Below are 12801 nucleotides of genomic sequence, written 5' to 3' on the forward strand. Positions count from 1 at the left end.
GTCCCCCGTTTCCAGACTAATTAGAGAATTTTTATGTTTAGTCAAACGAACTATTTTCAACGTTTCTGGAACGTTTACAATCGTTCTATAATCGAACCAATATTCAAATTTTATGTTCAAATTTAATTCGAATATTGTTCGAATTTGTTTGAATTAAATTCGAACAAAACATTCGAAATAGAAAACCACTTTCAGCCTCATATCTCCCACACCCTTATAGTTATCGAGACGCAACCCCCCTGGTGCACGAATGGAGACTTGGGGCTACTACCACATACAAACACCATTCACGTGCGATGTGTAGTTTTGACGGAAAAGTGAAATATAGGGACATACATGTCCATTTTTATATATATATATAGATATAGATATATAGATGCTTTAAACTTCATCTTTAAAACATAGTTTCAATTAAAATGGTTGATAGTATATACACATTAAAAAGATTTTTTCAAGTATTTTTAATGTGTATATATCAGCCATTTTAATTGAAACTATGTATTTTTAAAGCCAAACAATTGCTGGATTACATCTGACTATTAACAATTAAATACTAAATTTAGCCTAGAAGTAGGCATTAAGCACCATATCATATTAAATTTAATAATTATAATTAAATTAATGTTTATTAATTCAATTAGAAGGTTCTGGAAGAAAGAATAGGCCCAGCACAGGACTTAAACTGGCAACTGCAGCTTACCAAGCAAATGCATTGCCAGTTACACTACTTGGACTTCTGTCCAAGTAGAGTAACTGGCAATTCATCTTAATTTATTCCTCAAAGTTGTTCTAAACACAAAACAAATTTTCCCATAAGAAACAATATAAAATGGATTAATCTGTTCCTGACCACTAAAATATGTTAAAATATAATGCTGAACACCAATTATGTACTAATGAGAAATAAATTTATATTTATAAAATAATCAACTAAACTATATTTATAAGATAATCAACTTACATTAAATTCTCAGCATGTTCATGTTCTGAAAAGATAATTTAAAATGGCATATTAAAATATTTCTAAAATATTAATTTTAATTATAAATACAAATATTTTACTAATACGAAAATATTGAAAAAATTATTTAATAATAAAATTTGTACATCAGTAGAGAATACTTTGAACTTCCTATTCATCTCAGCCTAATAAACTGAAATGCAGTCAGGTTATTTTAAAGTTAAATTTTTCTCTTTAGCTTTTAGTATATAGTTTCATGATCAGTTGTAATTACTTGTTCATAAGTTTTCTCAAAACATTTAATTTCTGTATATTTTAATATTATAAATTTCCAGATATTAATGAAAATCAAGTTGAATGAAAAGCACAATTAGGATCCTATAGATATTTTTAAACAGTTCTTGAAATCTCTAATGAGTATTTGGGTCAAAAACAGACAAAATTCAAATTTTTACTGGTGAGAGGAGACAGGTGTCTCTTCTTGTAATGTCAATGTCAAAGTCATTAAAAAAAAATAGACAAAACAGTATGTTGTTACATATTACATTTTAATTTCTTTTATCATCTCAAATTTCTTGTAAAAATGTTGGAAATTTTAAATACAGTAGATCTCAGGATACAAAATTAATCCATTCCTAAACTGATATTGTATCATGAAAATGTTGTAAGGTGAATCATTTTACCCCATATGATTACATGTAAAACCAAATAATCCGTTCCAACACGAAAAAAACACTCAAATTAAAGCTAAGTAGTACATTGAAAAAATAACTTTAGTAAGGGAAACACTGACAAATGCATTTTGTAGTTGTAAATGTATAAATAACCATAATAGAATAATAACTGATTTAAAAATGTAATTTTATTTGCACTTTACTTTTGAGGATAGATGACGGTGGAGGTGCAAACTGATGGCAGAGAGGGAGAAGGGAAATGATACTAAAACTTAACTTACATAACACAATGTAACAATAACTTAACACTAATTTTTTTATCTTTCTGTTTTATACATATATATTTTTTAATTCACTGCTTTTTGCTTTCTTTCCTTCATTTCCTCCAGCATTTTCATTGGATAGAAGTCACTTGGTAAAATATCTATCCAAAGAGCCTACTTTGCCTACTTTTTAAAATGTTTCTAAAATGACTTAAGCAAATGTCATTAAACTGAGCAGCAATACGGCCAGTGTGAACCTTTTCGGGATGTTTCTCTTCAATAAAATCAGTCACTTTCTGATAATATCTCAAGATTTCCTTTATCGAGTGAGATCTTTCCACGACGAAGCAAACATGCAGACTGAGACCGATGAACAGAAGGAACATGTGATCATGGTGGTACTCTGTGAACTAATGTAACGTCATATGGTGAGTGTTTGTTCATACTGTGGAGCAAAAATATGTTCAAATTTCATGTCATATCCTGAAAATTTCGTATGCTGAAGCGTTCATATCTAAACATATCTTATAATTTTCTAATGTGTATTCTACATATATATATATATATATATAAACCTCTCTATAATGGACACTTGAAGGACAAAAAACAACCTCGTTATAGAGTATCTGCCAAAGAAGGTTTTGTGAAAATTATCTTTAAATGTAGCCTGAACTATTTTTATTTACAAACATAATACACATAACAAGTAAAATTAGTAACATGACACATTACAATAAGTGATGAATTACTGCAAGAGAGTTAGTATTAATTTTGTTTTAATTCAGTTATAATTAATTTTTACAACTGATTGCAGCAATCTGCTTCTCACTATGCATAAGTCTTATGCTAGCTTTGTACCATCTACATCTTTTCTATTGATGTAAAACTGAGTTTGTTCACATAGTGCAGGGCATGTCTGTATGATGCTATTGGTATCTCTGTAGTGTAATTTTGGATGTGAAACAATTAGCATCAATATCTTTATTCTTCCTTTTTTGAATCTAAAACTAATTGAAGGATTGTTTTTATATCTTGGCTTGTGCACTAAAGTAACAGTTTACAGTAATGGTAAATCTTGTTGCATTATCTCCATAACATTTGCAATAACTGCTACAAAATTGTAAATGTTCTCATTGCTGGAAGGAAATCTTGCTTTGAAGAAACAACTCTGAATTGTGGATGGTAAAACCTGTCTTCAAGCACTTTAAATCTACGAAATGGCTTGGATGACATTGCATTGTCAGTGTTTTGAGAAATGCTCCACAATCTAGATTTACAATTATGTGCATTTGTTCATAGCATTTGTCTGTACTGGACTTTGAATTATACCTTGATAGAAAGGTTGAAACAATGAAGTGAAATTCAGTAGAAATATAAAAATATTTTTAAGTTAAATGTCTGGATGTAATACAGTATTGTCAGAAACAAAAATTTTTCTTGGCACAGCAATTTCCTATCCTGTTGTTCCAGCCAGTCTGTCATAATTTCTTTCATTATCAGGTCTTTTTGTTTGATTTCCATTAATTTCAAGTTTTGTATGTATACATTCTTGAAACATCTTGGTTTGGCAGCCTTTCCAATTATCAAACTTTTTAACATTCTCCACTTATAATTTTGTATATAACAAAATTGTTAGTGGTTCTTTTGCTACTGAATATAATTCATCCCTGAAGTACAAACTTTATCTGGAAGAGCTTAATGTAACAGTCCTGTTTGCCTGCATTCAAAATATTTTCTGGGGAATACTGGTGATAATATAAGAAAGTTTATCATCCCACTGTGCTACTGTATTACAATCAATTCTTCATAAAGAGCTTTGACTCTTTCAGCCTATTAATTTCCTAAATACCATAGTAGTAATTAACTATATAAACCTGCTGGTCTTATTGTTTATCAGACTTATCACATATCTTTCCAATTTCTTTAATTAACACTTAATACCCTGTAATACATTTTGGCTTTTTTATAGCCCTCCTCAGCCAGGTTACATATACAATTCAACAATATAATGTTATGATTAAAATACACATAAAAGATGCTAATAAAATGAAATACAATACTCAGATAAACCAACATTTACATTATTATACAACCACTGCATACAACATTATAACAATGAGCAATTATTTATTATGACATTGTCACAATGCTGGGCTGAAATTTTTAATTTATTTAATTTAAAATATATGCTCTCCACCTCAAATTACTAATGTCTTCATATTTTTCCTGTTAGCAATAGAGTCATGCCAATCATCTACCTAAGGGTGTGACTATGCAGATGCGAATTTAGTAGTGAGCAAGAGATTGCGAGTGATATAAGGAAAACATGCACAAGCAAGAAGCACTGCTGGCCAGAGCAAATTTCTGGTTCTCACACATCTGACAGGGTTTGATATTTATCATGTCTCACCTTTTCTTGCCACATATTCTCTCTCATTCACATCAGCATATCCCAGATGTAGCAAGACGCCTCAGCTTGAAATGGGTCCACCCTCAACACCAGATGTCACAGCTGCTCTCAGAACATGGTAAATTCAATGTATACTTACATCGGTTTCTACACAGCGACACTGACTGCTGTCCAAACTGCGATGTGCGTGATGGAGTAAGGCATTATCTTTTGTCTTGCCCACTGCTGGAGGACATAAAATTTCCAGGCCGTGTAAGCTGGAAATTTTAGTGTCGAGTAAAAAGTACTTTTCCCTTTTTCAAAGGATGGTCAAGCTTTACTTTAACAGTCATTAATGCATTGATAAACGTTTTTCCCCACTTTTATTTACCGCATGACTCCTGACATCAGGATTTTATATCTACATGTATTTTGATTTCTTTTCTTTTATGCTCACTGTCGATTTTCCTGCTCGGCATGTTACCTCTATGTACACACTGTATATATTCATCCCGACTGTGCCTAGCGGTGTCGGGCATAATAAAGTTTATTTTGTCTGTCTGTCACATCAGCATAGTCACACCCTAACTCCTTTCTGGGAAAAATTTTTGAATTGAAATGATGTAATTTCTGGTTTGCATTGGAAGTTCATATATAGTTAATTGAGACCTACTGCCGTAATCTTTCCATATCTTGTCTCAGCTTTCATCTATCTAACTCCATTCTCAAGATTAAGGACAAACAGACAGATGGACAACAGTAAAAATTTATAGGTCTAAAACAAGAAAATTTTATTTAACAATGTAAGACTTAAATCTACAGAGATGCTTATAAAACAAGATGATCTTATATTTAATAAAATGATATTAAAGCTTATAAAACAAGAGATGATAAATTGTGACACAATTCACAATTTATCATCTCTTGTTTTATAAGCTTTAAATGTGAGGAATAGTAATAGTAACACAAGTAAGTAATAATAATGTGGTAAAATAAAAATGTTACTCGTAAAATAAAACTAAATTAAAATTTCAAAGAATTGAACCTACATAATCTAGCCCTATTGCTTAGTGTCTTATTTGCTCTGCTATTGCCACTCTTGGATATGAAACTTTCAAAGACTTATAAGCTAAACACTCAATTTTGAGAGGCCTATTTTTTGGAAACTCTTGAAAAGTGGGTCCTATTATTTGGACAAGGAGCTATTTGTGTTTAAGGCTATGTGCTCACCAAGATTCATTCAAATTGGAGACCCTAATGTTGGCCCTCTCCTTGTAAGTGACAGTTTAATATGTTACTTTACTTTCAGACAACAAACTGATAAGGCTACCAGCACCTGTATTAATTAGTAAGTGAAACTGGTGGCGATAAGTAATTTAAAGTAGTGAAAAAAATTAAAAAACTGGTAGAATGGTATAAATTTTTAAAAATTTTCCAGAGTGACCCCTGCATACCCCTAAAAAGTATATTCCTCAAAAAGTGTATATTCCTGGTTGGGAATCACTGGCATATGCAATTAAATGTATAAATGTATAAAATTTCATAGGATGTAGTTGAAAAATACATCCTGTCAAATTTTATACATTTTCCAATTGTGGGCAAAGATTTCAGTCTACTTAATTAAGCAGGAAATTTTCTTCAACAGGAACATTTTATACAGGAAAAATACACATTTCTCTTATGGAAGAAAAACTGAAATTTTTAAAATTAAACTTCTTACATGGGAAAACTAATGTAGGAACTTAACTGAGTTCTATTGTACATGTAAATTCAACTGACATCTACTAATTGTTTAGTAAAAATCAAAATTCAATTATATATATAATTGGAGTATTGAATGTTACTTAAATTATGTAACTGTCCCTGTGCAACAAGATTCTTTCTACTGCTAATAAACACTGATTGCAATTATATATATATAAATTTTTTCTTTTAAAATTATACATATTCACCTATGGAAATTATTTTACATATTTTACCTTTTGAATATCTCCTCCTCTGAGAGATTGGATTATTCATTTTTCTAAGAAAAGAAAAATTGAGATAAAAAAATATTAGTAATTTCACAAACAATACCATAACAAATCTAAAAGTAATCAAAAGCTATCAACTAATTATATAAGAGAAAAGTAAAATAATATTAAATTAAAAACAGAAAAAAAACTTTCCTAAAATTTAATGTCTAAAGATAAATCTTAAAATGATTTCAAAATAATACATAATGTCCAGCATTTACATAGATGTTAATAAAAATTTATTCTTGAATGTTTTCAGAACTTCAAGTATAAAATGATACAATCAATAGAAATATTTAAATTATATTAAGCATATAAACTATAAACTAAAAAAATACTTTGAACAATTCTATACATTTACAACACAAATAAATTAAACTTTTTTTATTAAATATAAATCTTAATCTGAAAGAGTTTGACTTGTAGATAGAGGCTAATTACCATTTATTAAAGTATTTTACTTGTAATTCAAGTCAAGAAATAATTTGAAAGTTGTAACTTTTTTCATCCAATTACATGCAACAAACTGTAAACACTGATGGCTGAACAGTCAAGTGGCAGCCTGCTGCTCTGGGAAACCCAGAATCAAATCCAGATAGGTGGTCTGTCTGGATATGTTGAGCCCTGTCCCTCATCACCTGGCCTGGCTGAACCCCTAATGGGCTTGCTAAAAAGGGGCCCTGTTAGTGTCCACAGGGCAGAGAGAGTTAAAAAAAATATTAAACACTTTTCCAGCAGAAAAATGTCTTTTAATTTTCATAACAACAAATGTTTTTAGTCTTCTTCAGAGGACTATGTCAGGCTTATACAGAAGAAATATAAATGCAAACTGAGAATTCCAAATTTAGAATGTTACTGAGATTGTTTTTCTATGTCAAAATATTTAAATGATTACAGGATTTTTTCTTTTAAAATTATACATATTCACCTATAGGAAAAATTATTATATAATAGAAATTTTTACCTAAAATGTAATCCTAAGTACAAGCATCGGAACAGAAAATTACTTCAAAATAAGTGAGAATAGTAACTTCCAGCAAGGAAAAAGTGACTAAACAATGACCAAAATAAAATTAGTTGGACATGATGATATACGTTATTTGTAAGGAGTTGAGTTGTATTCTTATTTTATGTTTATTAGTTTTGTTTCATTTAATGTTATAATTTAGTTTAAGAACTTTTATTTGTTTAAAGGAAACTTATTTTCATTATTAACTATTAGTAATTACAAATAAAATACTCACAATTTGTAATTATGATCAGAAAATACCACAAATCAAGCTTTCAGCTATTGGCACTGTTTGCTGCAGCAGCATAATTTAGAACTAGTGTTCGCACAGGGTGTAAACGTTTGCGTGCAATTCTCACTTCTGCATAAATAGTGTTACAATTTTGAATTCTGCTCTAAAAAGTTTGCTTTCATGTGTTTTTCCCTCTTCTCACATTTGCATAAATGCAGCCTTACAGTAAAGACTCGAATAAACACCAGTCTCTGGCAAAACCAAAACTGAAACTCAGGAATTTCCAGTTTTATTTGAATTCATCATATCAGAGTCGATTAACCAAAATTAGCAAAAGGAATCATTAATTATCTTTTGCTATATCTGTATATTTTGATCTGTTCTTTACTCAGTTTCTTCACTTTTTGTAGAACATAACTGTAGGCTAATAAGAACCGAGTTGATAATTAAACATGGAAAAGTCTATTAGATAATATACGGTCTCTCTCTCTCTAAAAAAATTTGAAAGAAAAATTGCCTGTATATTTACCATTCTTTCTAATGAGTTATCTTCTTAAATTTTGCAAATTAAAATTTTTAATTAATTAAGTTGTTAATTAGAAAAAAAGATCATTTTTAAGAATCATTGAATTATTAATACAGTAATACCTCGACTTACACTACCCTGACTTACGCGANAAAAGTGAAATATAGGGACATACATGTCCATTTTTATATATATATATAGATATAGATATATAGATGCTTTAAACTTCATCTTTAAAACATAGTTTCAATTAAAATGGTTGATAGTATATACACATTAAAAAGATTTTTTCAAGTATTTTTAATGTGTATATATCAGCCATTTTAATTGAAACTATGTATTTTTAAAGCCAAACAATTGCTGGATTACATCTGACTATTAACAATTAAATACTAAATTTAGCCTAGAAGTAGGCATTAAGCACCATATCATATTAAATTTAATAATTATAATTAAATTAATGTTTATTAATTCAATTAGAAGGTTCTGGAAGAAAGAATAGGCCCAGCACAGGACTTAAACTGGCAACTGCAGCTTACCAAGCAAATGCATTGCCAGTTACACTACTTGGACTTCTGTCCAAGTAGAGTAACTGGCAATTCATCTTAATTTATTCCTCAAAGTTGTTCTAAACACAAAACAAATTTTCCCATAAGAAACAATATAAAATGGATTAATCTGTTCCTGACCACTAAAATATGTTAAAATATAATGCTGAACACCAATTATGTACTAATGAGAAATAAATTTATATTTATAAAATAATCAACTAAACTATATTTATAAGATAATCAACTTACATTAAATTCTCAGCATGTTCATGTTCTGAAAAGATAATTTAAAATGGCATATTAAAATATTTCTAAAATATTAATTTTAATTATAAATACAAATATTTTACTAATACGAAAATATTGAAAAAATTATTTAATAATAAAATTTGTACATCAGTAGAGAATACTTTGAACTTCCTATTCATCTCAGCCTAATAAACTGAAATGCAGTCAGGTTATTTTAAAGTTAAATTTTTCTCTTTAGCTTTTAGTATATAGTTTCATGATCAGTTGTAATTACTTGTTCATAAGTTTTCTCAAAACATTTAATTTCTGTATATTTTAATATTATAAATTTCCAGATATTAATGAAAATCAAGTTGAATGAAAAGCACAATTAGGATCCTATAGATATTTTTAAACAGTTCTTGAAATCTCTAATGAGTATTTGGGTCAAAAACAGACAAAATTCAAATTTTTACTGGTGAGAGGAGACAGGTGTCTCTTCTTGTAATGTCAATGTCAAAGTCATTAAAAAAAAATAGACAAAACAGTATGTTGTTACATATTACATTTTAATTTCTTTTATCATCTCAAATTTCTTGTAAAAATGTTGGAAATTTTAAATACAGTAGATCTCAGGATACAAAATTAATCCATTCCTAAACTGATATTGTATCATGAAAATGTTGTAAGGTGAATCATTTTACCCCATATGATTACATGTAAAACCAAATAATCCGTTCCAACACGAAAAAAACACTCAAATTAAAGCTAAGTAGTACATTGAAAAAATAACTTTAGTAAGGGAAACACTGACAAATGCATTTTGTAGTTGTAAATGTATAAATAACCATAATAGAATAATAACTGATTTAAAAATGTAATTTTATTTGCACTTTACTTTTGAGGATAGATGACGGTGGAGGTGCAAACTGATGGCAGAGAGGGAGAAGGGAAATGATACTAAAACTTAACTTACATAACACAATGTAACAATAACTTAACACTAATTTTTTTATCTTTCTGTTTTATACATATATATTTTTTAATTCACTGCTTTTTGCTTTCTTTCCTTCATTTCCTCCAGCATTTTCATTGGATAGAAGTCACTTGGTAAAATATCTATCCAAAGAGCCTACTTTGCCTACTTTTTAAAATGTTTCTAAAATGACTTAAGCAAATGTCATTAAACTGAGCAGCAATACGGCCAGTGTGAACCTTTTCGGGATGTTTCTCTTCAATAAAATCAGTCACTTTCTGATAATATCTCAAGATTTCCTTTATCGAGTGAGATCTTTCCACGACGAAGCAAACATGCAGACTGAGACCGATGAACAGAAGGAACATGTGATCATGGTGGTACTCTGTGAACTAATGTAACGTCATATGGTGAGTGTTTGTTCATACTGTGGAGCAAAAATATGTTCAAATTTCATGTCATATCCTGAAAATTTCGTATGCTGAAGCGTTCATATCTAAACATATCTTATAATTTTCTAATGTGTATTCTACATATATATATATATATATATAAACCTCTCTATAATGGACACTTGAAGGACAAAAAACAACCTCGTTATAGAGTATCTGCCAAAGAAGGTTTTGTGAAAATTATCTTTAAATGTAGCCTGAACTATTTTTATTTACAAACATAATACACATAACAAGTAAAATTAGTAACATGACACATTACAATAAGTGATGAATTACTGCAAGAGAGTTAGTATTAATTTTGTTTTAATTCAGTTATAATTAATTTTTACAACTGATTGCAGCAATCTGCTTCTCACTATGCATAAGTCTTATGCTAGCTTTGTACCATCTACATCTTTTCTATTGATGTAAAACTGAGTTTGTTCACATAGTGCAGGGCATGTCTGTATGATGCTATTGGTATCTCTGTAGTGTAATTTTGGATGTGAAACAATTAGCATCAATATCTTTATTCTTCCTTTTTTGAATCTAAAACTAATTGAAGGATTGTTTTTATATCTTGGCTTGTGCACTAAAGTAACAGTTTACAGTAATGGTAAATCTTGTTGCATTATCTCCATAACATTTGCAATAACTGCTACAAAATTGTAAATGTTCTCATTGCTGGAAGGAAATCTTGCTTTGAAGAAACAACTCTGAATTGTGGATGGTAAAACCTGTCTTCAAGCACTTTAAATCTACGAAATGGCTTGGATGACATTGCATTGTCAGTGTTTTGAGAAATGCTCCACAATCTAGATTTACAATTATGTGCATTTGTTCATAGCATTTGTCTGTACTGGACTTTGAATTATACCTTGATAGAAAGGTTGAAACAATGAAGTGAAATTCAGTAGAAATATAAAAATATTTTTAAGTTAAATGTCTGGATGTAATACAGTATTGTCAGAAACAAAAATTTTTCTTGGCACAGCAATTTCCTATCCTGTTGTTCCAGCCAGTCTGTCATAATTTCTTTCATTATCAGGTCTTTTTGTTTGATTTCCATTAATTTCAAGTTTTGTATGTATACATTCTTGAAACATCTTGGTTTGGCAGCCTTTCCAATTATCAAACTTTTTAACATTCTCCACTTATAATTTTGTATATAACAAAATTGTTAGTGGTTCTTTTGCTACTGAATATAATTCATCCCTGAAGTACAAACTTTATCTGGAAGAGCTTAATGTAACAGTCCTGTTTGCCTGCATTCAAAATATTTTCTGGGGAATACTGGTGATAATATAAGAAAGTTTATCATCCCACTGTGCTACTGTATTACAATCAATTCTTCATAAAGAGCTTTGACTCTTTCAGCCTATTAATTTCCTAAATACCATAGTAGTAATTAACTATATAAACCTGCTGGTCTTATTGTTTATCAGACTTATCACATATCTTTCCAATTTCTTTAATTAACACTTAATACCCTGTAATACATTTTGGCTTTTTTATAGCCCTCCTCAGCCAGGTTACATATACAATTCAACAATATAATGTTATGATTAAAATACACATAAAAGATGCTAATAAAATGAAATACAATACTCAGATAAACCAACATTTACATTATTATACAACCACTGCATACAACATTATAACAATGAGCAATTATTTATTATGACATTGTCACAATGCTGGGCTGAAATTTTTAATTTATTTAATTTAAAATATATGCTCTCCACCTCAAATTACTAATGTCTTCATATTTTTCCTGTTAGCAATAGAGTCATGCCAATCATCTACCTAAGGGTGTGACTATGCAGATGCGAATTTAGTAGTGAGCAAGAGATTGCGAGTGATATAAGGAAAACATGCACAAGCAAGAAGCACTGCTGGCCAGAGCAAATTTCTGGTTCTCACACATCTGACAGGGTTTGATATTTATCATGTCTCACCTTTTCTTGCCACATATTCTCTCTCATTCACATCAGCATATCCCAGATGTAGCAAGACGCCTCAGCTTGAAATGGGTCCACCCTCAACACCAGATGTCACAGCTGCTCTCAGAACATGGTAAATTCAATGTATACTTACATCGGTTTCTACACAGCGACACTGACTGCTGTCCAAACTGCGATGTGCGTGATGGAGTAAGGCATTATCTTTTGTCTTGCCCACTGCTGGAGGACATAAGGAACGAGCTCAAACTTTACGTGGAAGAAGATAATCTCAATTGGCCGTGTAAGCTGGAAGTTTTAGTGTCGAGTAAAAAGTACTTTTCCCTTTTTCAAAGGATGGTCAAGCTTTACTTTAACAGAACATTAATACATTGATAAACGTTTTTCCTCACTTTTATTTACCGCATGACTCCTGACATCAGGATTTTATATCTACGTGTATTTTGATTTCTTTTCTTTTACGCTCACTGTCGGTTTTACTGCTCGGCATGTCACCTCTATGTACACACTGTATATATTCATCCCGACTGTGCCTAGCGGTGTCGGGCATAATAAAGTTTATTTTGTCTGTCTGTCTGTCTG

General features: G+C 30.1%; 1 protein-coding gene across 1 annotated transcript in view; it reads right to left on the minus strand.

The window, feature by feature from the left end:
• The window catches only part of LOC111634209 (putative uncharacterized protein DDB_G0282133), an 86449-nt gene that overhangs the window by 55313 nt on the left and 18335 nt on the right, over window positions 1-12801 (minus strand). The window contains exons 2-3 of the mRNA XM_023378928.1: window positions 6267-6310; window positions 962-986 (exon numbers count right to left, since the gene is read on the minus strand). Of these exons, the coding sequence (XP_023234696.1) occupies window positions 962-986; window positions 6267-6306 (65 nt within the window). The 5' untranslated portion in view covers window positions 6307-6310. The remainder of the gene's footprint in view (window positions 1-961; window positions 987-6266; window positions 6311-12801) is intronic.

This window comes from Centruroides sculpturatus, unplaced genomic scaffold (genome assembly GCF_000671375.1).
Source record: "Centruroides sculpturatus isolate CEXI.00-Female unplaced genomic scaffold, Cexi_2.0 scaffold813, whole genome shotgun sequence".
NCBI lineage: Eukaryota > Metazoa > Arthropoda > Arachnida > Scorpiones > Buthidae > Centruroides > Centruroides sculpturatus.